At 40.2% G+C, this 21,942-nt stretch overlaps 2 protein-coding genes across 2 annotated transcripts in view; one reads left to right on the forward strand and one right to left on the reverse strand.

Moving 5' to 3' along the window:
• MFSD6 (major facilitator superfamily domain containing 6) overlaps positions 1 to 21,942 on the forward strand; it is a 71,882-nt gene that overhangs the window by 46,528 nt on the left and 3,412 nt on the right. Inside the window, exons 3-5 of the mRNA XM_079924046.1 lie at positions 5,456 to 5,553; positions 20,595 to 20,756; positions 21,683 to 21,781. Of these exons, the coding sequence (XP_079780172.1) occupies positions 5,456 to 5,553; positions 20,595 to 20,756; positions 21,683 to 21,781 (359 nt within the window). The remainder of the gene's footprint in view (positions 1 to 5,455; positions 5,554 to 20,594; positions 20,757 to 21,682; positions 21,782 to 21,942) is intronic.
• NEMP2 (nuclear envelope integral membrane protein 2) overlaps positions 17,777 to 21,942 on the reverse strand; it is a 47,423-nt gene continuing 43,257 nt past the window's right edge. The window contains exon 12 of the mRNA XM_079924048.1: positions 17,777 to 18,109. The gene's annotated coding sequence lies outside the window, so the exon portion shown is untranslated. The remainder of the gene's footprint in view (positions 18,110 to 21,942) is intronic.

The following is a 21,942-nucleotide window of genomic DNA, read 5'->3' on the forward strand; positions in this document are numbered from 1 at the left end:
CATTCTTGGGGAGGAGGGCACTGCTTATGCTGAATGCTTGCATTAAGCATCAGAATCCTGACCTTAATTAGCAGCTGGTGTCTGTCTGCTCTAGAAAGACACCTGTAGCAATATCTGAAAGAACTTTTTTTTTTTTTTTACTGACAAGTTCATATAGACCATAAAAGGATGATCTGGGAATGATGGAACCCAGCCTAAGGGTGAGTCCGTTTACTGTTTACCATACAGAAAACCTAAGCTGACTCATACATGAGGCACTTCTTTCCCATTAGGAACTGGTGTTCCTAGTGAAACTCTAGCTAGGTGACATTGTCCTCTAGCTGAGGACCTTGTCCCAGTGGCCTCTAACCTGTCAAAATATTACTTTCTGAATCATGGTTCGTTGCTAGTCTTTTTTTTTTTTTTATGAATTTATTTATTTATTTATTGGCTGCATTGGGTCTTCGTTGCTGCAGGTGGGCTTTCTCTAGTTGCAGCGAGCGGGGGCTACTCTTTGTTGTGGTGCGCGGGCTTCTCATTGTGGTGGCTTCTCTTGTTGCGGAGCACAGGCTCTAGGCACGCGGGCTTCAGTAGTTGTGGCTCATGGGCTCTAGAGCGCAGGCTCAGTAGCTGCGGCGCACGGGCTTAGTTGCTCCACGGCATGTGGGATCTTCCCAGGCCAGGGCTTGAACCCGTGTCCCCTGCACTGGCAGGCGGATTCTTAATCACTGCGCCACCAGGGAAGTCCTGCTAGTGTGTCTTCATCTCCACCCAGCCCTGGAGCAACACTTCTGTGCGTTGGAACACTGTGTCTTTGTGCGAGGGCTTGTACCACAGATTGAGCTCATGTTCAGACTCCATCTGCAAATGCTCCATGTCTGGTTGATAAGAACCATCCTTATCCAGGGCATTTTGTTTTCATCCAGTGTTTTTTCTTTTTTGAGGAACTTTTCTGTTTCTCCATTTAGAGGCTTTGCAACATGCTTGCTGCCAATTACTCATTCAGCTGAGAATGGGTTCTCTTTGCGTGGTGTTGCTCTTTCATCTCATATATCTGAGAGCATTATAGGATAATCCTACTTAAATCTTTCTCTGCTGCTCATAACCTGTATTGTCTCTGGAATAGAGAATAATTTCCGTATTGGATCTGGGCTGGAAAAGTTCACTTATCTCTTCATAAATCCTTAGACTTTGATCCGTCTTACATCTTTCAAATACCCTCTCTGCCTGCAAATGCTTGAGGTTTTATGGTTAACCTTTCTATTGTTCCCTCTGCCTGTGATGCTTGTCCCTCCTCCTTTGTCCGTTTGCTTCTAACCCAAGTGTCCTGGGACCCCCAGGGGTAGCTAAGAACCTCTCCTTTGTGTAGCCACAGCACTTTGTGCAGACCTCTTAGGGTATTGTATTTAACTTATTTGCTTCTGTGCCTGTCTCCCCACTAGACTAAGTTCCTTGCAGGCAAGGAGGATTTCTCTTCATTTTTATTCCCTTTCATCCAGCACAGTGTATGTTACATAGTGGTATCTCAGTTAATGTTTATTGAGCAAAATTCATGTTCTTTGTAATTTAGAAATGTTCTCAGGGGTTATTCAGTCATGTTATATTATAGATGGTTTAAATTAGAAAAGTAGGACATCATAATTAACCCACACTCTGTTAGGAATTGCTGGATGACTCACAATTAATTGCTTCTGTATCTTGAATACTGTCATTCTGAAAAACCAAATAAAACAAAAAAGTACCAGTTTCATTATAAGATAATCACCAATCAACTTATCCTGTCAACACTGTGGGTTGTGGTTTTGTAAGAAATTAGAAACTCATAAGTACTTTTCTCCTACCATTATATTTTGCTCAAATAAAGAATCAAGGAGTTTGACCAGTGATTTGGGTTTTCCATGGTGTAGTGTTTTCTGCTGAATCATCTGCTCCTTACCAATTGTGTTCTTTATAGATCAGTTATCTATAACACCTGTTCTAAAATTGTCTTTATTTCTTGTCTACTTTTGTACTTACTGACTTCTTGTTGTGAAATAGGAAAGCAATGATGTTGTTTCTGAGCTATTTCACTGTAGGTGTTCAATGGGTCTCTGTATGTCACTGAGAGGCATTTTTCAGACTATTTTTCTGTATTTCCAGACCTCTTAATGCTCAGGCAAATTCTAGGACTCCAAACATATGCTCTATATTCAGCATAAAGAATTTGTCCAGAAGATGATCTAGTAAAACATATTATAAATTCCTTTTTATTAGCAAATCCTTAATTTCATGAGTGTGCATGTATTCATTTCCTAGGGCTGCCATAACAAAGCACCACAGACTGGCTTTAAAAAATAGAAATTTTATTTCCTTACAGTTCTGGAAGCTAAAAGTCCAAGATCAAGGTGTTGGCAGGATGTATGTCTTCTGAGGACTTCTCTCCTTGGCTTGTCTTCCAGTGTCTTCATCTGGTCTTCCCTCTGTGTCTGTCTCTGTCCTAATCTCTTCTTATCAGGACACTAGTCATGTTGGATTAGGGCCTACCCATATTACATCATTTCACCTTAATCACCTCTTTAAAGGCCCTATTGCCATATCTAACCACACTCTGAGATACTGGGGGTTAGGACTTAAACCTTCAACATATGAATTTTGGAGGGGACACAGTTCAGCCCATAACAGTGAATACTACGGCAGTTTAAATATCCCATTCAGATATTAAAGAGATTCTTAGGTTGCTGCAATACTTTTCAGGGATTATTCAATAAATATGTTGTCTACTTCTTTCCCTTTTCATAGATCAAAATGCTGCCTTCCTTTCTGCTCATCATTTTACACTTGCCGATTTTTTTAAGCCACCGGCTTCGCCAGAAGGGTTGGTGAGGGAGGAATGCTAGTGTCCTCTCTTGGAATTCTGGGATAAAAGTTTTATCAGAAAAAAGAAGGATACTTGGACACTTTTCTTTAAAATAATAATAAGAATAGTAATAATAATACCTTTTATTGAGTGCTTATTATGGGCAACTCACTGTGTTGTAATTATCACAAGCCTGCAGAGTTGATGTTGTTGTCTACTTGATATATGCGGAAATTGAGGCTCTAGGAGATGAAGTAATTTGCGCTGGATACTTCTGATTTTGTGTTTTCATCTTTACAAAGAACTATCAGTTCTTTGGTCCCAAAGAACTATCAGTTGTGAGATTACAAACATGGAAAAGAATTGAAAGGTATATCAAGCTCGTAGTCACTGGGCTGGTTGGTGGCAATCTGAGACCTAAGGGTCCGAGAAATTACAGACTCCAGTGGCTGAATTCCACGGGGGTAGAGAGAGGTTTGAAGGCATAGCGCAACCTACCTCTTATGTGTTACTTAGGGCCAGGCCCTGTGGACTGTGGCCTGGATTGAATAGCGGTTGTCATGGTAACCCTGATTCAGAAGTGGGCTCAAAAGAAAGGTATAGGATAGGCAATATGAACACAAGGAAGATGTAGTACCAAATCTTTTTATGATGGGATTATGGGCAAGAATTACTTGGAGCTGCTTAGAATGAGCTAGGTCAGTGGTTCTCCACCTTTGGCTCAGTATCTGAATAACCTGGGGAGCTTTCAAAAGCATGGAGCCTGAGTTCCAATCCTAAAGAGCCTTAACTGAGGGTGGCATGGGCCTCAATGCTGTAGTTTTTAACAGTTGCCTGAGTAAATCTGATGTACAGGCAGAGTTAATAAGAACTAGTGAGCTAGGTCAGAGGTTGGCAAGCTATGGCCAGGGGCCAAATCTGGCCTACTGCCTGTTTTGTAGGACCCAGGAACTAAGAAAAGTTTCTATACTTTCAAGTGGTTGAAAACAAAATCACAAGAAGCATACTATTTTGTGATACATGAAAATTACATGAAATTTACATTTCGGTGTTCATAATTCGAATTTTATTGGAACACAGCCATCCATGCTTATTCATTTACATACTGTCTATGGTTGCTTTCATGCTACAGCAGCAGAGTTGAGAATGTGCAAAAGACCTACAAGACCTATTTACTATATGGCCCTTTATAGAAAATCTTTGCTGACCATGAGTTAGGCTAAGTTGATGTCATCAGCGGGGCTGCCTTAGAACCTGGAAGGAAACATATTTGTGTAACTTGTGTGTTTGTATAGTGTATTTTGCATTTTAATCTCCTGTGGGCTTTTCGTTGCTGTTTCCTAGCATTGGGACCCTGGCTGACGGATTTATAGCAAGTTTGTTCAGCAAATTTTTTATCAAACAGGTTTGAAACATACTTTTTTCTTCAAAACATACAAGTAAAAAGAGCATAAAGTCCAAAGAATATGACAACCCAGACCTTTTCGTTATTGAAGAGCTAAATCCATTCTAATATCCATTTCCTATCCCATCCCCACCCCCTCAACCCTTTTGTTGTCTTTCCCCATATTTCTTTCCGCTCCATATTTGCAGTTAATACCAGCTGGATGCCTCAGAGCATTTCGTTTCCTTGATCCAGTGTTGGAAAAAGAGGACACTGTTTATAAGAATGATTTTAATATAAAAATACAGTTGAGTAAGATTAGGAAAATACCACTGATTGTCAAATTGGTTTATTTCTTTTACCTTCTAGTTTTCATCCACTTGGATTTAGAACACAAGAAAAGCATTAAGGTTGGGGAAAATTAACAGAAAATGGAAAACAACCAAGAAAAAGAAATCCCCTGGGTTGTGTTTTTGTAAAGAGAAGTAGCCACCGTTTGCTTCCAAACCAGCCTGTCTAGTTCAGAATGAGAGAGATGGTAACCTTATGCTTGGATTCACCGTTTAAGGCCTTTGTTTATTTTGTTTTTACTCATAATTTTTGTGGTGGTGATTGTGACAGTGAAAGCTAGAGGCTGATATATATTTATCAATTTTGTAAACATGTGATATCATGGATTTTTTTTTAAAATAATGAACTTGTATCAATTGAACTGATAGGAAAAAGTGTTTGATTTCCAAATAGTTATTATTCATCATTGGATGACAGTTTTCAATGACCTTGAGAGTCTCTTTGTGAAACTGCTTGGTGTCTTGGGTATTGCAAGCGGGGCCACATATTCACATGTTCTCATTTTTAGCCTGTCCTTCCCCCATCATAGTGAAGTGGCTGCAATCCCAGGCATATTTACCCTACAGCCACCTGGAAGGAAGCCAGCAATGTCATTACAGATGGCAGTATGCCCAGACTATCTTAAAAAAGCATCATCTCTGCTACTAATTAAGTTTCAGGAAGGGTGATGTTTGCTTTTATATTAACAAGCATTTTGAAAAGGCTGAGAGCAGATATGTTAGAAGCAGTTTTCTTATTCCTAAGAGTTTATGGTTAAATTTAATTGTCCTTTAGCTTCCCCACTTCTGAGTTTGGAACACTGCCTGCTGGATGATGGATGTTTTGGGCAGGGGAAAAACTAGGTGATATTTGCATGTTTTGTATCTCTACCAGAGCCTCAACTTATTTTCCTTTGCTTTTTTTAGGGTTCTGTACATTGGCCTGGCCTGCAATACGGCTCGCTATATTTATATTTCCTACCTGGAAAATGCCTGGACTGTTCTCCCCATGGAAGTTCTTCAAGGCAAGTTAACAGTTGGAATTAGAATTATTTTTCTACGTGAGTTATGACTACATGAAAGTTCAGTGGCCCTCAGCATCTGACTCTACAAAGGAAGGGCAGAGGCACTGTTATAAGTTTGAAGTGGTTGTGAAGGAACAGGTTACGTCAGGGCGCTGGTTCTTCAGTTCCTCTGAGTGTTCTGTGTTTGTTTGTTGATTATTTCCCACACCCTTCTGTTTAAACAAAGAAAGAGGAACTCTGCAATAAACTCTCATGTACAGCTGTTAGGTGTACACATCCAAAGGTGGTTTTAAATATAAAACGATTTATATTTTAAAGATTTTGGTATTTTTGTAGGTTAACTATACTTACTGAAAAAAAAAAGTCATAATTATTATATTTCTTCAGTTACTTTGATCACACCTAGTGATTTGTAACACAAGCTTTATAGTCAGGCTGTTGTTTTCCCATGCACCTTTAAAATCTTTGCTCAAATATCCCGACCTGAGTTCTTCTCTTTGCTTCACTGGACCCTTCAACATGTAACTTTGAAAAAGATTTCTTGCCATGTGGCTTAAGAGCAGTGAAAACATTGATTTCTATTCATTAGCTCATATAATCCAGACTGTATCCTGAGAAGTTCTGTTAGCAGCTTGGCTAAACCATTTGGTGATTGGCATTATGATTAAAATAAAGGTTCAGGATAACATCATTGGAGTTGAGGTCTTCCGGGGCTGCCCAGGCTCCTAAATCATTAATTGTACCAAACAGTCTATGACTATATACAATTTTATTAGCTTTATAGATTGCCATTGTCATTTTCCCTAACCCTGAGGATGCAAATGCCATACAGTCAACATAATTCTTTATCATAGTATCTAAGATGAAAGACTCACAATTATATATCTAAACAAAATGTATAAAATGCGAAAGCTCATTCACCAAATCCCATCGTGGCAATGAAAAAAAAAAACCTGTCCTAATTGAAAGGAGACATAATTTATAGTCACATTAAAATTATAAAATTCAAATATGGACACACTTTAAAGGTGCTTTTCTCAGGTCTGATGCAGTGGTATAAATGATGAAAAGAGATTTTGTTTATAAATATATAGAAAATGGAAATTTGGTCTTATAATAAGAAATTATTGTTTGTAATAATTAGAACTCTTGAATAGTCTTGAGGTGGGGCATACATCTCAGTATTGTGTCATGTAAGAAAAACAAAGCACAGAATATGAACTGCAGGAAAGAAATGCGCAACAACAAGGTATAAGCAACACAGCCTTAGGGGTTCCCACCTCTAATTCTGACTCTATTCTGTGAGGCAGGGTGCTCGCCTGACTTAACTGCTTTATTTATTGGTATGACACCACGTGCAGACTCTTACTTAAAAAAAACAACAAAAAACAAAAAAACTGGTATACCTGTTATAATAATACATGCATAGACCTTTTTCTCTCCTTTTAATTTAATATGAATTAGATAAAAAAGGATGGTTTGCATTAGTGACTTAAGAAAATAGAGCAGGGACTTCCCTGGTGGTCCAGTGACTAAGACTCTGCGCTTCCCAGTGCAAGGGGCCTGGGTTCGATCCCCGGTCAGGGAACTAGATCCCACATGCCGCAACTGAAGATCCTGTGTGCCACAACTAAGACCCGGTGCAGCCAAATAAATAAATATATATATATATATTAAAAAAAAGAAAAGAGAGCAAAAGAGAGAAGCTTTTTTAAAACAGTGGTTAAAGAAGACATAACAAGAGAAGAATTTTATAAGAGGGAAAAAACAAATGCTGTTGTGAATCGAAAACGTCTTTTTTCCTGTTAATTTATTAAAGATATGTTAAATAGCCACCAAGAGTCACGCAGCATGCTGAGTGCTGGGAATATAATTAAAAAACAATATATTAACTTAGGCCTCAAGGTCTCACTGTTCTGGAAGCCAGATGTATAAATACATAATTGCTACCCAGTGTGTTAGATGGAATCAGAAAAATGTGCCAGGTAACAGAGAAGGAGCTCCATGGAGGGAATGATTAGCTTTGTGAAGCAGAGAGTGGGAGGATGATATTATTAAAAGATTCCCCAAGGAAATCACAGATAAACTGGATTTTGAAGGGTGACCAGGACCCCCCCCGGGGGCCTAAAGAGAAACAGACATTTTGGCACAGAGAAGAGCCACGTGCCAAAGCACAGCCGTGGAGGGTGGAACGGCATCTCAGGGAACCTGAGTGGGAGGCTTTGGCTAGGGCTCGATGGGTTTGTCATCCTAAGCTGCTGACCCGGTACATATTTTTTTTTTTTTTTTTTTTTTTTGCGGTACGCGGGCCTCTCACTGTTGTGGCCTCTCCCGTTGCGGAGCACAGGCTCCGGACGCGCAGGCTCAGCGGCCATGGCTCATGGGTCTAGCCGCTCCGCGGCACGTGGGATCTTCCCGGACCGGGGCACGAACTCGTGTCCCCTACATCGGCAGGCGGACTCTCAACCACTGCGCCACCAGGGAAGCCCCCCCAGTACATATTTTTATAATATGTATTTATGTGCACCTTAGGGCAGGTACCCCTGCTTCCCGTGGCAGGCTACAGTTCATACCTCTGTGTTTCATTTTATTTCCCCCGGGCCAGTAGAAACCTAGCTACTGATCTGAAGCAAGTAAAAAGGGGGAATCTGTAAATACGGGGAGTCTCCACATCTAACGCGGGGCTCTGTGACCAGTTCCACAGAGCTCTTTGCGTCTAAAACTGGAGGAGACGGTTTCATTCCCTGGCAGAAGTGAGTGCTGAGTGTTTTGGCTGTACAACAAAAAATCCCTTGCCTTTGTTTGACCCATGCCCACCCTACGGAAAACAGTGGATTATCTATGCGGAATAAATCCTGTTTCACAGGAACACACTTGTGACTGAACGGGTTTGTTTTTCCAGTCTGAACTCTTCCAGATTTACAAGCTCATCCAAATGACTTTAAAGTCCCTGTGCTTAAGGCAGCTCTACTTAGGATGCAGTAAAACGAGAAATGATGACAAAACACGGAATGATTTAATTACAGGACCAGCCCACTATCATGATAGATGCCCCTTAATCCCTTGACTGGAACTGCTACCTGATGATTTCCAAAGACCCAGCCTTAGGAGGGGGGAGGGTGGGGAAGCAGGACATTGGCTCTCATCACTGATGGTCGTGACACTGAACAGTCAGCACTTCCACTCTTTGATTCCGGCCCCAGCGCCACACAGAGGGTCTTCTTGAAAAATGGAGCTGAGGGCTTTCCTGGTGGCGCAGTGGTTGAGAGTCCGCCTGCCGATGCAGGGGACACGGGTTCGTTCCCCGGTCTGGGAAGATCCCACATGCCGTGGAGCGGCTGGGCCCGTGAGCCATGGCCGCTGAGCCTGCACGTCCGGAGCCTGTGGTCCGCAACGGGAGAGGCCACAACAGTGAGAGGCCTGCGTACCGCAAAAAAAAAAAAAAAATAGAGGTGAGGTCTAGCTCTTCAACCTTTCACCCCGTGCCTCATCCCTAAAACACCATGAGAACTAGTACCACCTAGTGGAGCAACGGAAGGGGAGGAGACAAGGGATGTGCTTTATTCCATATCTCTGACTACTCATCTCTTCCTCTTTGGGGTTACCTGTAACTGAGGGAGGAAGATTCCTTGTTATCCTTCATTCCCGGAAGCTCTTGATCATCATCTCAGCATGTATCTCCTCAGGCTATGTTGGTAATAATTAGCTGATGGGATGGGGATAAAGCAAATTTCCTCCTCTCTAGACCCCTAGGAAGGAGGCTATGTGGGTATCTATTTTGGGGTCAAGGTAAGACTGTTGGGGATTATGAGGATGTTTCTTTCCTATGATCTTTCTCACATTTAGCAGCCAGTGTCTCTTGCAGCCTTTTAGCCGTTCACTTGTCTTTTGCAGCAAACATGTTATTCAGTAGGCAACGGGTGCCACCATGTAAAGAAGCAGAAGATGTATTTCCTACTCATAAGGAGCCTGTAATTTATTTTAAAAAGACACAGTGGGTCCAAGTGCCTAAAAGCATTGCTGGGTGCAGTGGAGGGGTTAGGATAGTTTATATTTATTTATAGGATCTCATTTTAAGAACCCACATGTTTTTCTCCTTTACTTCTGTACGAGAAGCATTTAAACATATTCTTGATTGTGATCCAGAGTATACACTTCTGATAAAAATCACAGTCAAATTTTTTATGCTCATTTTTATGCCGGTGTTTGTTGTGAATCCTTGCAAGACTTTGAGATGGATGTGATTCAAATTATTTTTGCTATTAAAATGTATTTAAGGAGAGTAAGGCCAGACCAGGGCTGCTATAACTAAAGAGGTCCTTTTGTGGTGCTCAAATTAATGGCTCAAGCACTGAAGGGTGAAAATGAGGTCTGTGTCGCGTCCTTCTCTGCAGATTGCTTGATCGGTAGGATCTGGGTTAAGATTATGATGAAAGATAGTTTTTTAATGTCACCAGTAGGAAAGCTTGAACTGAAATTTATGAAGCTTTACTCTCTTATTTAGTATGCCTACTCAGCCGAGTGAGAATCATGTTTTCCTTCCTCTCAGGAAGAACATGGAGAAATTATGAAAGCATTACAATGTAGCCCTTATCTGACAGTGGAAATTCTAGCCGTGATTCCAGGCTGCCTGACTTAACCCTTAAGACACAAGTAGCTTGTCACATGAATATATAAGATATACAAAATGCTCTAAGTTTAGTATTTCAGTGAATAAATTGGCATACGGATGTCATTGATGTTACTGCTAAAGTTAATTTTTAATCAGAATAGTCATAAATTGTAATAGAGCAGTTTTATTCTTTATCATTCCCATGCTTTACAGTTACTAAAAGTTCTTATACAATCTCTTAAAAATAGACATTATTTTGTCCCTTCAGAATTCATTTTAAATATCTTCTGCTGCAAGAATCCTTTTCTGGCAAACTGCATCTGACACTTAGCTCTTCCTTTTCTGAATTGTTCTCAGAGTTATGGACTATGTTACACAGTTTAGCACTTAATTGTTACCCAATTATTTTATTTAACAAGTACTAGTTTTACTTCCTGACTTAGTTTTAACCCTTAAGTGCAAAGACCACACCTTACAGTTTTTGAATTCTCCAAAGAAGCATGCACACGGGAAGATATGCTGTAAATGCTTGTTGTTTGATTTCACAGTCCCCTGCAAAATGTACTATAGTTGATATTTTCTAATCATTAAAGCTTTTGAATAATAGAGGAAGTTCTATCTTAGAAGCTTATAAATATGTGAAGGAAAGCTGAAAACTAAGTTTAAAAGTTGAATCTTTAGGGCTTCCCTGGTGGCGCAGTGGTTGAGAGTCCGCCTGCCGATGCAGGGGACACGGGTTCGTGCCCCGGTCCGGGAAGATCCCACATGCCGCGGAGCAGCTGGGCCCGTGAGCCGTGGCCGCTGAGAGCCGTGGCCGCTGAGCCTGAGCGTCCGGAGCCTGTGCTCCGCAACGGGAGAGGCCACAACAGTGAGAGGCCCGCGTACCGCAAAAAAAAAAAAAAAAAAAAAGTTGAATCTTTAATATGTTAGCTTTTTCCCTAGGATACCATCCTGCCATCCATTGCACATTTGTAAAAACAGCAGTGTGTTTTAATCATTTACTTATGTCCCCACCTCATTCTGCAAATTATTTGAGACAGCTTACCAAAATATGCAGTAAGCTGGAAACCATAAAGTGCTCAGGCTTGAATTAGACTATCTTGTATTCCAGCTCCCCTACCTATAAGCTCTGTGTCCTTTAGGCAAGCTGCTTAATCACTTTATGCCTCTTAGACTTTTGTGCTACAGAATAGGCTAATGAGTACTAAATAAACTATTCTATGCAAAGTATATAGCATATTACCTGGCACATAGTTAGCCTTCAATAAATGTTAAATAACATGCAATAAAAGTAAAATAAAAAGTTATAATAAAAATCAGGACCAGGGGAAATGTAACTTAGAAGATTCTACCCTAAGAGGTTACATTGCAATTATGCATGAGAGCCCGGCCATAAATGACTAGTCAGTGTACAGTGTTTTTAAAGTTATCTTTGGGGAAGTGAAATTTTTACTGGCTTTGCTGTAAAAGCAGTTCTCACGTGTGGCTTGCTATGAGGAGACATTGGGCATATAGTATATAGTGTTGTTAAGTCTTGACCTTAAACACAGGCAGTTTGGGGTGGCAGTCTCCTAAGACCTGTTTGAAGGTATGCCAAGGGTGTAACGCCAGCATGTAAAATTCACAAAGGCCCCCAAAACATTGTTGTATTAGTTATAGACTTCTTTTTTTAAAGCAACTTACATGTCTTTCTTTTTTTAAACTTGCAAAGTGAAGCTTATTGAAACTTCATTTCTTCTTTCCGTTTTTACTCATACGTGGGAGTTGGAAGTTTTCTCCATTGTTACCCAGGGTGCCTTTTATCCACAAGTGCTTTCTTCCTTATATCCCAGCCCGCAGGCCACTGCCTGCTCAGTTTCGTTTCAGCTCTCTTTTGCTCAGCTGCTGTTACGTGTCAAGCCCAGTGCCAGGTCCTGGTATGAGCTCCCCAAGGAGCTCAGTCTGCTCCTCCTTCAGGTAAATCCTGCCCCCTTCCACCCGCCAGCCTATAAGCTCTGTGGTGGTTAAACACGTGTTCTGTATATTGTCACAGTCTCAGTGCAGAGCAGGGGCTCTGGCACGTGGTCTGGGTGCTCAGTAAGGACTGTTGAGTGAATGAATGCAGGAGATTCTTGCAGTGCTGCACATGGGTGGGCGTGGAAGTGCTGATTGTTGCGTGTCATATATAAAGTCTCTTTCATGCGACACAAGAAGGTTCATGAAGCTTCTGCTAGGTCCACTGCTCTTTGTGGGGTCCTCTACTCTTTCTGGAAGGTCCATTGCTGTTGGTGGCCCTGACTTTGGCAGAGATACTGGCTTGTTGTTCACCTGCTATTTCCTTTTCTTCATGGACACACACTGGACTCCACTTCCTAGCCTTCCTTGCACTTAGGTATGAGCATATGACTGATTCGCCCAGTGGAATGTAAGCAGGAATGACGTGTCACTTCTAAACTCAGCCCATAAAATTTTCCATGTGCCATCCTCTCTTCCGTCCTTTGCTGGATATCGGTGCCCAGGTAACCATGTGAGGAAGAAGACAGAGTCTCTGCAGCCTGGGTCCCTGAATGACTATGTGAAGCAGAGCTGTTACTTTTCCTGTGCCTTGACCATTGGACTTTATATGGGCAAGAAAAGAAAACATCTAATGGGTGAAACCACTAAGATTCTGAGGTTTCTCTCTTACAACAGGAGCATTACCTTAACCAATACTGCCTCCTTTTATCGCCTGCCCAGTGGAGGGTTTGTTTTTGCTTTGGTTTGGTTTTTGTTTTCTTGCGTTGTTGTTTGAAGAGTAGTCTCTTACTGGTTTTTACCAGGTTGATCTTTCAGAAACTTTTTTTAATCTCAGCATTTGAGAGGTACACTGAGCTAATTGAAATGTATGCTTTGGTCCATCAATGGGAAAGGTTTGTCACAACTGCTTTGGTGTGCCACTGCTAAAGGGATATGTGTGTTGTGTTCAGTAAGCACAAGTCAGTGGCAGAGCAAGAAAAACAAAACAAACAATACTAGCTCCCCGATACCGCATCAGTTCTCACCCCTCCCATGCCATTATGATGTGATTCCCCCAAGCCAAGCAGCACTGTACAAAAAGCAGCTGTCTGCTTGGGAAGCAAGGATTTTTTCTTGTTCATATCAGTACATGCCATGTATTGCAATAGAGCATTCTTGTGGGCCAAGACTGAATAATCTTGAAATTCGTGTTGCAGGATCAGGTAAGAATGTTGAATATTATAAGGTAAAGAGTTATTTGGGGCATATAAAAAACTTGATACTATGTGTGATGTGAACTCTTTTAGGAGGGAGGGGAAGAAGGTAGTAAGAATGTACATTTTTAAAAAATTGATACATTATTGGGCATGTTTGATATTATCAAGAAAACCTCTCAAATTAGATGATTACATTTATTATAGAATACTTTTAACAGTGATTATGAGGATGTGTAGTATAGTACTTAAGCACTGAAGTTCCGAGCTTAGACACCTTGGGTTCAAATCCTGTTCCACTACCCTGTTGTCTGTGTCACTTTGAACAAGGCACTTTAATCCCTCTGTGCCTTTTTGGAAAATGAAGAAAAAAATGGTACCGATTACTAGGAAGAATAAAGGAGATAATCTTTGTAAAATACGTAGCACAGCTCCTGGTAGAGTAAGCTGCTGTAATAACGTTATTAATGAGAGAAATTAAATGTTAATCATAATTATTTCTCATGGTTCTAGGTTATTCAAATGTAGTGTATTCACAAACAGTTAAGGTCTTGGCAGTAGGTGGTATGAAAATATCTCTGAGTTTCTGTTAGCCTTGAAGGTAATCCCAAGGGACCACAGTAAAGGTAAGAAAGGACTGAGAAGCTAAGTTTCCGTGACCTATGTGGTCTTCGAGCGTTATTTGTTGTCAGTTAACATATGGTGTTGAATTGCCACTCAAACATATTTATTAAGCACCTGTTATGTGAGTTGGTGTTGAATTGCCACTCAAAATTATCAGTAGTTTTGTAACAAGTAGCCAAGGAAGAGTTAATAACATTGCAAGGAGAGTCAATTCATGTGCCTTTGTTACTACTGTCAGTCACGGAGGTAACATCCTTTTATTCTTACTGTTTGATCCACCAACTTAGTTACCTCATACTAAAAGGTTTAAAAAGGTATAGCTCTAGGGTAAACACATTTACCAGTGACACAATACATTTGCTTATTTATTTCATCATGTAGAGAATAATCATCTACTCCTTTTTCACAGTTCTCTAATAAAAGGGAAAGAAGTAGAAACATTTTCTTTTTTCTGCTTATGATATCTTCTACCCTCTAAATTTTAAAGGAAAATTGTTTTATACCTAAAATACCATTTTACAAATACGGAAAATGGTGGAATTTATTTTTTTAGATTTCTAGATTGCTTTATTGTAGAGGACCAGAACACAAGTGTAGTAAAAATATTGGCAAGCGTTTCAGATTATTAATATGATTACTAGGTTGCATATTCAAGTTTAAGAACAAGAACCAAAACTCCACAATTGTCATTTGTATACGAGGTATTGTTATCAATCCAGTCCCCTCTTGTGGATTTACATTTGCTGGTTCTTTTCTAGGAAGTAATATGGATTCTTCTTTTTACATGATATTTTGAAATAAAGGTAGTTCAGAGAAACCAATTTTAATTCTACATCTACCCTGGAAAATGTTGGAACATACAAGCCAAATGGCTTTCATTCTTCTGCTTTTAGTACCAGAGAAAAAATTTTTTACTAAATGCTTTACTATTTTTCCCTTCAGTTAATGCCCTGAGTTGCTTTAAAGAGTGTTCCAATGATCTAATCAGTCCCAAAAAAGCAATGAGGAAACTCTGGGATTCTAACTACAGAGAATCTTGTATAACTGCCACGTAATACCAGCCAACAAATTTTAACAATAGTTTAAAAGTATCCTAATTTAAGTCATCCTGCTGGAAAATGCTTTAATTATCTTAGAAGACTCAAAGGTTTAGAAAACCCTTAGAATTGGAAAAAAAAAAAGAAACCCTATTATTGGAAGATTTTGTGTGTGTCCAAGCCTTCACATTTAAGAGAATAACTGCTAGAATTATATTTGATCTAGAATTACAGCAAAAATATATTTGTTACTGTTTTGGTCACATAAATACATAGACCCATCTTTGTCTACTTGTAAATCCTGTAATTGATTGGTCAAATATAGACATAACAATAGACTTGGCATCACCACTAAAGTTAATTGACAACCATCTGATGTGGTTTCAGGTCTTTGATGATTCATCTTTAAGAAATAATTGCCAAAATCTATGCTGGATGTTACTATTGAATCTAATTAATGTTGAATAAATTTCATTTTATTTCTCATAATATTTTTGAGTTTTTTCCTTAGTGTTAATGAAAAACTATGCATATCTGAAAAGAAATGGAGTTAGCTGCATCTTTAATAATCTATTCTTTAAAACATATAATATTTTAATTGTGTATTACTGTGTCAACATTTACAGTTAAGACTCTATCCAGGCATTATTCAATTCTGAGAAGGCTGGCATTATCTAAGGTACTGCAGTTGTTTAGTCAGATAAAGCAAACACTTCATTTGAATTCTGTGGAAATTAAGTGTGCATACTGCCTCTTCCATCTTTCTAGTTAAAAAACAGCCTACTTGAAATGATTACTGAAACATATAAGAAAAATTATTTTGATATTTCTCAGTTTACTATAGGGCATATAATCTAATATACCCAGTGAAAATAGTGTTTATTCTATTATGGATCTACTTAAGTAAAATCATCCTGGTAATTTGATTATATGTCCGACATTGTGAATCTTACCTTGTTAGGTGCTGGATATTTTTGTATTCCTACAGATATTCTTGAGATTTGTTCTGGGACACAACTAGATTACTTGGAACTAGTGTGATCCTTTTGCGTCTTGCTTTTAAACATTACTTAGGTGGTACCAGAGCAGTGTTTAAACTAGGGCTAACCCTTTCATAATACTAACACAAGACCCTTTTGAGTACTCTACCAATCCCAGGAATCATGAGTTTTTCCAGTGTGGCTGGTGGAAACAGGTATTATTCCCAGCCCTGTATGGGTTCTGAGGAATGCTTTCTGTAATGCTTTTGGGGCGGTTCTTTCCCTGGCTTTGGATAGTTTCTATACACGCTCTTGCTAATCAGTACTCTGCTGAATACTTGAGGGAAACCATCTGCAGATCTCTGGAGTTGCTGTTAAACTCTCTGCTCTCTGGTACTCTGACCTGGAGCTCCAGCTGCCTTGGTCTCCCCAGACTGTCGGCTCCATCTCTTCAACTCACTGGTTCCCCCTCTGTGCCCTGTAGCTTTCAAACTCTGACCAGGCAGTAAGCTGGAGCGCCTCATTGTTTCCCATCTCTCTGAGATCACTGTCTTTGTTAGTGATGTCCAGTGTCTTGGGAACTATTGTTTCATATATTTTGTCCAGTTGTTTGTTGTTTCAAGAAGGAAGTAAATCCAGTCCCTGTTATTTTATTTTGGGCAGAAGCAGACTGTCAGATTAAATCTTAAATGAATATTAATCTTTCAGTTTAATTTTCTAAAACATAGGTTGAGTTTCTGTTGATATTATCTCCAAATGAGATTATTTTTCAGGAGGCAAGTCCAAGACTTAATCTAGGCAGAACCAGATGATCTCTTAATCCTTTCCAGCTATCTATAAAACCTGTTGTGACAATATCTTCCTATTACATTTATTTTCCTTATTAGTTTTTTGGCTGCATTGGGTCTGAGTTGTGGCATACGGGATCTTTGTTGAGGCATGTGGGATCTTTTTCGTTATGGCATGCAGTCTGCTCGGGTTTCCCTCTAGCTGTGGCGTGCAGGTTTTCTCTCTCTAGTTGTGGCACGTGGGCTCCAGGGCATGTGGGCTCTTTAGTTTGTGGCACGTGGGCTCTCTCATTGGGGCGTGCGAGTTCAATAGTTGTGGCGCATGGGCTCAGCTGCCCCGCGGCATGTGGGATCTTAGTTCCCCGACCAGGGATCGAACCCACGTCCCCTGCATTGGAAGGTGGATTCTTTACCACTGGACCACCAAGGAAGTCCCTCTTCCTATTACACTTAAAGCCGTGCTCTAGTAAAGATTTAAATTCACACAATGCACAGTTGCTGTACATTAAAATAATCAAATTTTCTTTCACCTGTTATCTTTACCCTCCCCTCCCTGCCAACAAATGGTGAGGATATAATGAAACTGGTAATGAGGCATTGTAAATAGTCTCTACACTCTTGGAAAACAAACTGGAGCTGTATATTAAAAGGCAAAAAAAAATTTATATTCTTTGAATCATTAACCCCACTTGTAGAATTATAGCCAATGTAAATAAGATATGTAAAAAGCTGTATCTCCAGGGCCTCCCTGGTGGCACAGTGGTTGAGAGTCCGCCTGCCGATGCAGGGGACACGGGTTCGTGCCCCGGTCCGGGAAGATCCCACATGCCGCGGAGTGGCTGGGCCCGTGAGCCATGGCCACTGAGCCTGCGCGTCCGGAGCCTGTGCTCCGCAACGGGAGAGGCCACAACAGTGAGAGGTCCGCGTACCAAAAAAAAAAAAAAAAAAGCTGTATCTCCAAAAATGTTAATCATAGTGCTAATTATAATGGAAAAAATTGGAAATAACCTTTTTTGTTTGTTTTTTAAATTTCATTTATTTATTTATTTTTGGCTGTGCTGGGTCTTCTTTTCTGTGCGTGGGCTTTCTCTAGTTGCGGCGAGCGGGGGCCACTCTTCATCGCGGTGCGCGGGCCTCTCACTGCCGCGGCCTCTCTTGTTGCGGAGCACAAGCTCCAGACGCGCAGGCTCAGTAGTTGTGGCTCACGGGCCCAGCCGCTCCGCTCCACAGCATGTGGGATCTTCCCGGACCGGGGCACGAACCCGTGTCCCCTGCATTGGCAGGCAGACTCTCAACCACTGTGCCACCAGGGAAGCCCGGAAATAACCTTTTAAAAGTGAAGTACAGTTCATTTACAATACTGTGTTAGTTTCAGATTACAGCAAAGTGATTCACTTATATTTTTTTCAGATTATATTCCATTATAAGTTGTTATAAGATACGGAATATAATTTCCTATGCTATAAGTAAATCCTTGTTGCTTATCTCCTTATGTACAGTAGTTAGTATCTGTTAATCCCATACTCCTAATTTGTCACCCCTCCTGCCCTCCCTCTCACTTTTGGTAACCATGTTTGTTTTCTGTGTGAGTCTGTTTCTGGTTTGTATATAGATTTATTTGTATAATTTTTTAGATTCCACATATAAGCGATACCGTATAGTATTTGTCTTTGTCTGATTTACTTCACTAAGTATAATATTTCTAGGTCCATACATGTTGCTGCAAATGGTAATATTTCATTCTTTTTTATGGCTATTATTCCACTGTGTATGTATGTATGTATGCATATATATATATATATATATATATATACACACCACATCTTCTTAAGCCAGTCATCTGTTGATGGGCATTTGGGTTGCTTTCGTGTCTTGGCTATTGTAAATAGTGCTGCTATGAACATTGGGGTGCACGTACCTTTTCAAATTAGAATTTTTTCCAGATATATACCCAGGAGTGGGATTGGTACCTCTATTTTTAGCTTTTATAGGAAACGCCATACTGTTTTCCATAGTGTTTGTACCAATTTACATTCCCACCAACAGTGTAGGAGGGTTCCTTTTACTCCACACCCTCTCCAGACTTTTTAACGATGGCCATTCTGACCCATGTGAGGTGATACTTCATTGTGGTTTTGATTTGCATTTCTCTGATAATTAGCAGTGATGAGCATCTTTTCATGTGCATGTTGGCCATCTGTATGTCTTCTTTGGAGAAATTTCTATTTAGGTCTTCTGCCCGTATTTTGATTGGCTTGTTTTTATGATATTGAGTTGTATGAGCTGTTTATATATTTTGGATATTAACTCCTTGTTGGCTGCATCATTTACAAATATTTTCTCCCATTTCTTAGGTTGTCTTTTCATTTTGTTGATGGTTTCCTTTGCTGTGCAAAACCTTTTAAGTTTGATCAAGTCCCATTTGTTTATTTTTGTTTTATTTCTTTTGCCTTGGGAGACTGATCTAAGAAACTATTGCTACGATTTATGTCTGAGAATGTTTTGCCTATATTCTCTTATAGGAACTTTATGGTGTCATGTCTTACATTTAGGTCTTTAAACCATTTTGAGTTTATTTTTTGTATATGGCATGAGGGAGTGTTCTGGTTTCATTGATTTACACGTAGCTGTCCAGCTTTCCCAACACCACTTGTTGAAGAGCCTGTCTTCTCTCCACTGTATATTCTTGTCTCCTTTGTTGTAGATTGATTGACTGTACATGCATGGGTTTATTTCTGGGGTCTATTCTGTTCCGTTGATCTATACGTCTGGTACCCAGTAAGAGGTCAATATCCAAAATATATAAGGAACTCTGACAACTCAACAGCAAAAAACCCAAACAACCCAATTTGAAAATGGACAAAAGACTTTCTCTAACGATTTACAAATGGCCAAAAAACACATAAAAAGATGATCAATATCACTAGCCATTAGGGAATGCAAATCAAAAGCACAATGAGATACCACTTCATACCCATTAGGATTGCTATTATAAAAAAACACAGAAAATAACATCTGGTGAGATGTGGAAAAATTGGAACTCTTGTGCATTTCTAGTAGTAATGTAAAATGGTGCAGCTACTGTGGAAAACAGCCCCTCACAGTATTAAATATATTATTACCATATGACCTAGTAATTCCACTTCTAGGTATAGACCCGAAAGAACTGACAGCGGGGACTGAGATACTTGCCCATCAGCGTTCACAGCAGCAGCATTCACAATAGCCAAAAGGGGGAAACCGCCCAAATGTCCATTAACAGATGAATGGATAAAAAAGTTACAAGGCTACATATCCTTTAGCCCTAAAAAGGAAATTCTGGCACATGCTACAACATGGATGAACGCTGAAGACATTGTGCTAAGTGAAATAAGCCAGACACCAAAGGACAAACACTGTATGATTCCACTTATATGAGGTACCCAGAGCAGTCATAGTCATATTCATAGAGACAGAAGGTAAGTGGTGTTTCTCAGGGCCTGGAGGTAGTATTGTTTAACGGGTGCTGAATTTCAGTTTGGGATGATAAAAAAATTCTGGAGATGGACGGTAGTGATGGTTGCACAACACCGTGAATGTACTTAAAGCCACTGAACCATGCACTTAAAAATGTTTGAACGATAAATATTGTTATGTATATTTTACCACAAAATATTTATCTTTATTAGGTATGTATATGTGTGTGTATATATATACACACACACACACACACACACATATATATATATAGTTAAGTAAATAACTCATGTTCCAAAAAAGAGTAATGTAAGGAGTGCTGATCGGTCACCCTGCCCGCTCCTCTTCCTCTCCAGGAGTGACACACGCGGCCATCTGGGCAGCCTGCATCTCTTATCTCAGCGCTGCGGTTCCCCCAGAGCTGAGGACATCTGCTCAGGGCATCCTGCAGGGCCTTCATCTGGGTTTGGGGAGAGGTTGTGGAGCCATGATCGGAGGCGTGTTAGTCAATTATTTTGGTAAGAATGGTTTTCTCTTTTTCTCTTTCTTCTTTGATGAAAACTTAACAAATTTTTTTAGCAACCCCTCAATAAACACTCAAATTATTACTGAAGATTGCCAGAAGCTAAACTCCATTGTTCATATATTCTCTTTCTAGCTTTCATGGTAGTCAAAATTGCAGAGCAGTATGCTTCAGTAGTTAAGATGATTAGAGCCAGCTTGTAACCGTGCACGCTTCTCTGACAGCTTAATGCGATGCTACACAGATAGCTCAAAGGAGCCAAACAAATGAATAATCACATGTGCTTTTGGTTTGAAGTAAAGTACCCTAAACCTGCTGATAATAATGCTAGAGGAAAGAGAGTTCATCATTGTTGTTCCATCAGGAGATTTTGAACCAAAAAAATCTAACTATATGCTGGCTTTGGTAACGTCACTGCATCTGTGACAACACAGTCTGTCTGCCCTGCCAGATCTCCCTTATTGGAAATACAAGGGCGGGGCTGAGGTGGAGATGGCATTATTCTGCTCCAGGAATCTTGAGTATTCAGGTCCCTAGAAGGTGGGCTCAGAGATGTCTGAACATATAGCACTACTTGAGCTCGGCTGTTCTAATTACAGATTAATAAGGTTGTTTAATATATAGTTAGGTAAATTGTCTTTATGAAGAGAGCACCACTGAATTTTAAAATGGCACTCGGAGACAGTCCTTTATTTTATAAATGCAGTTTTAAAATTTGATCAATGACAGATATCCAACACCAGCACTTGGATCTCTTGACACCTGCCCAGACCTGTGCTTTTCCTACTATATGAAGCTAATGGCCATTTGCCATTCTTTGCTCTGCTGCCTTTGCCCTGAACTTTAGAACATTGACAGTTTTGGATGAGGGCTACCTGTCTTTCCGGGAATCACTCTACAGAGTGCTGTTTGTTTCCACAGGGGCTGCTGCAACATTCCGAGGAATTGGCATGGCCTGCCTGGTGATCCTCCTGTTCTTTGCCCTGATCCAGTGGCTGGCGGTGCCAGATGAGGAAGAAGGTAAGCATGTTCATTGTTCTTTAACGGTTCTAAAGGTTGAAGCCGTGGGGAATTCTACACATACCCCTCAGAAACCCAGAGGTGGAAACAGAGTGTACCACAGACCTGCATGGCTAGATTTTCTCGGGGGTGTTATCAGTGAACTCGTGCACCATTGCTGG

This window comes from Stenella coeruleoalba, assembly GCF_951394435.1.
Source record: "Stenella coeruleoalba genome assembly, chromosome: 6".
In the NCBI taxonomy this organism is placed as follows: domain Eukaryota; kingdom Metazoa; phylum Chordata; class Mammalia; order Artiodactyla; family Delphinidae; genus Stenella; species Stenella coeruleoalba.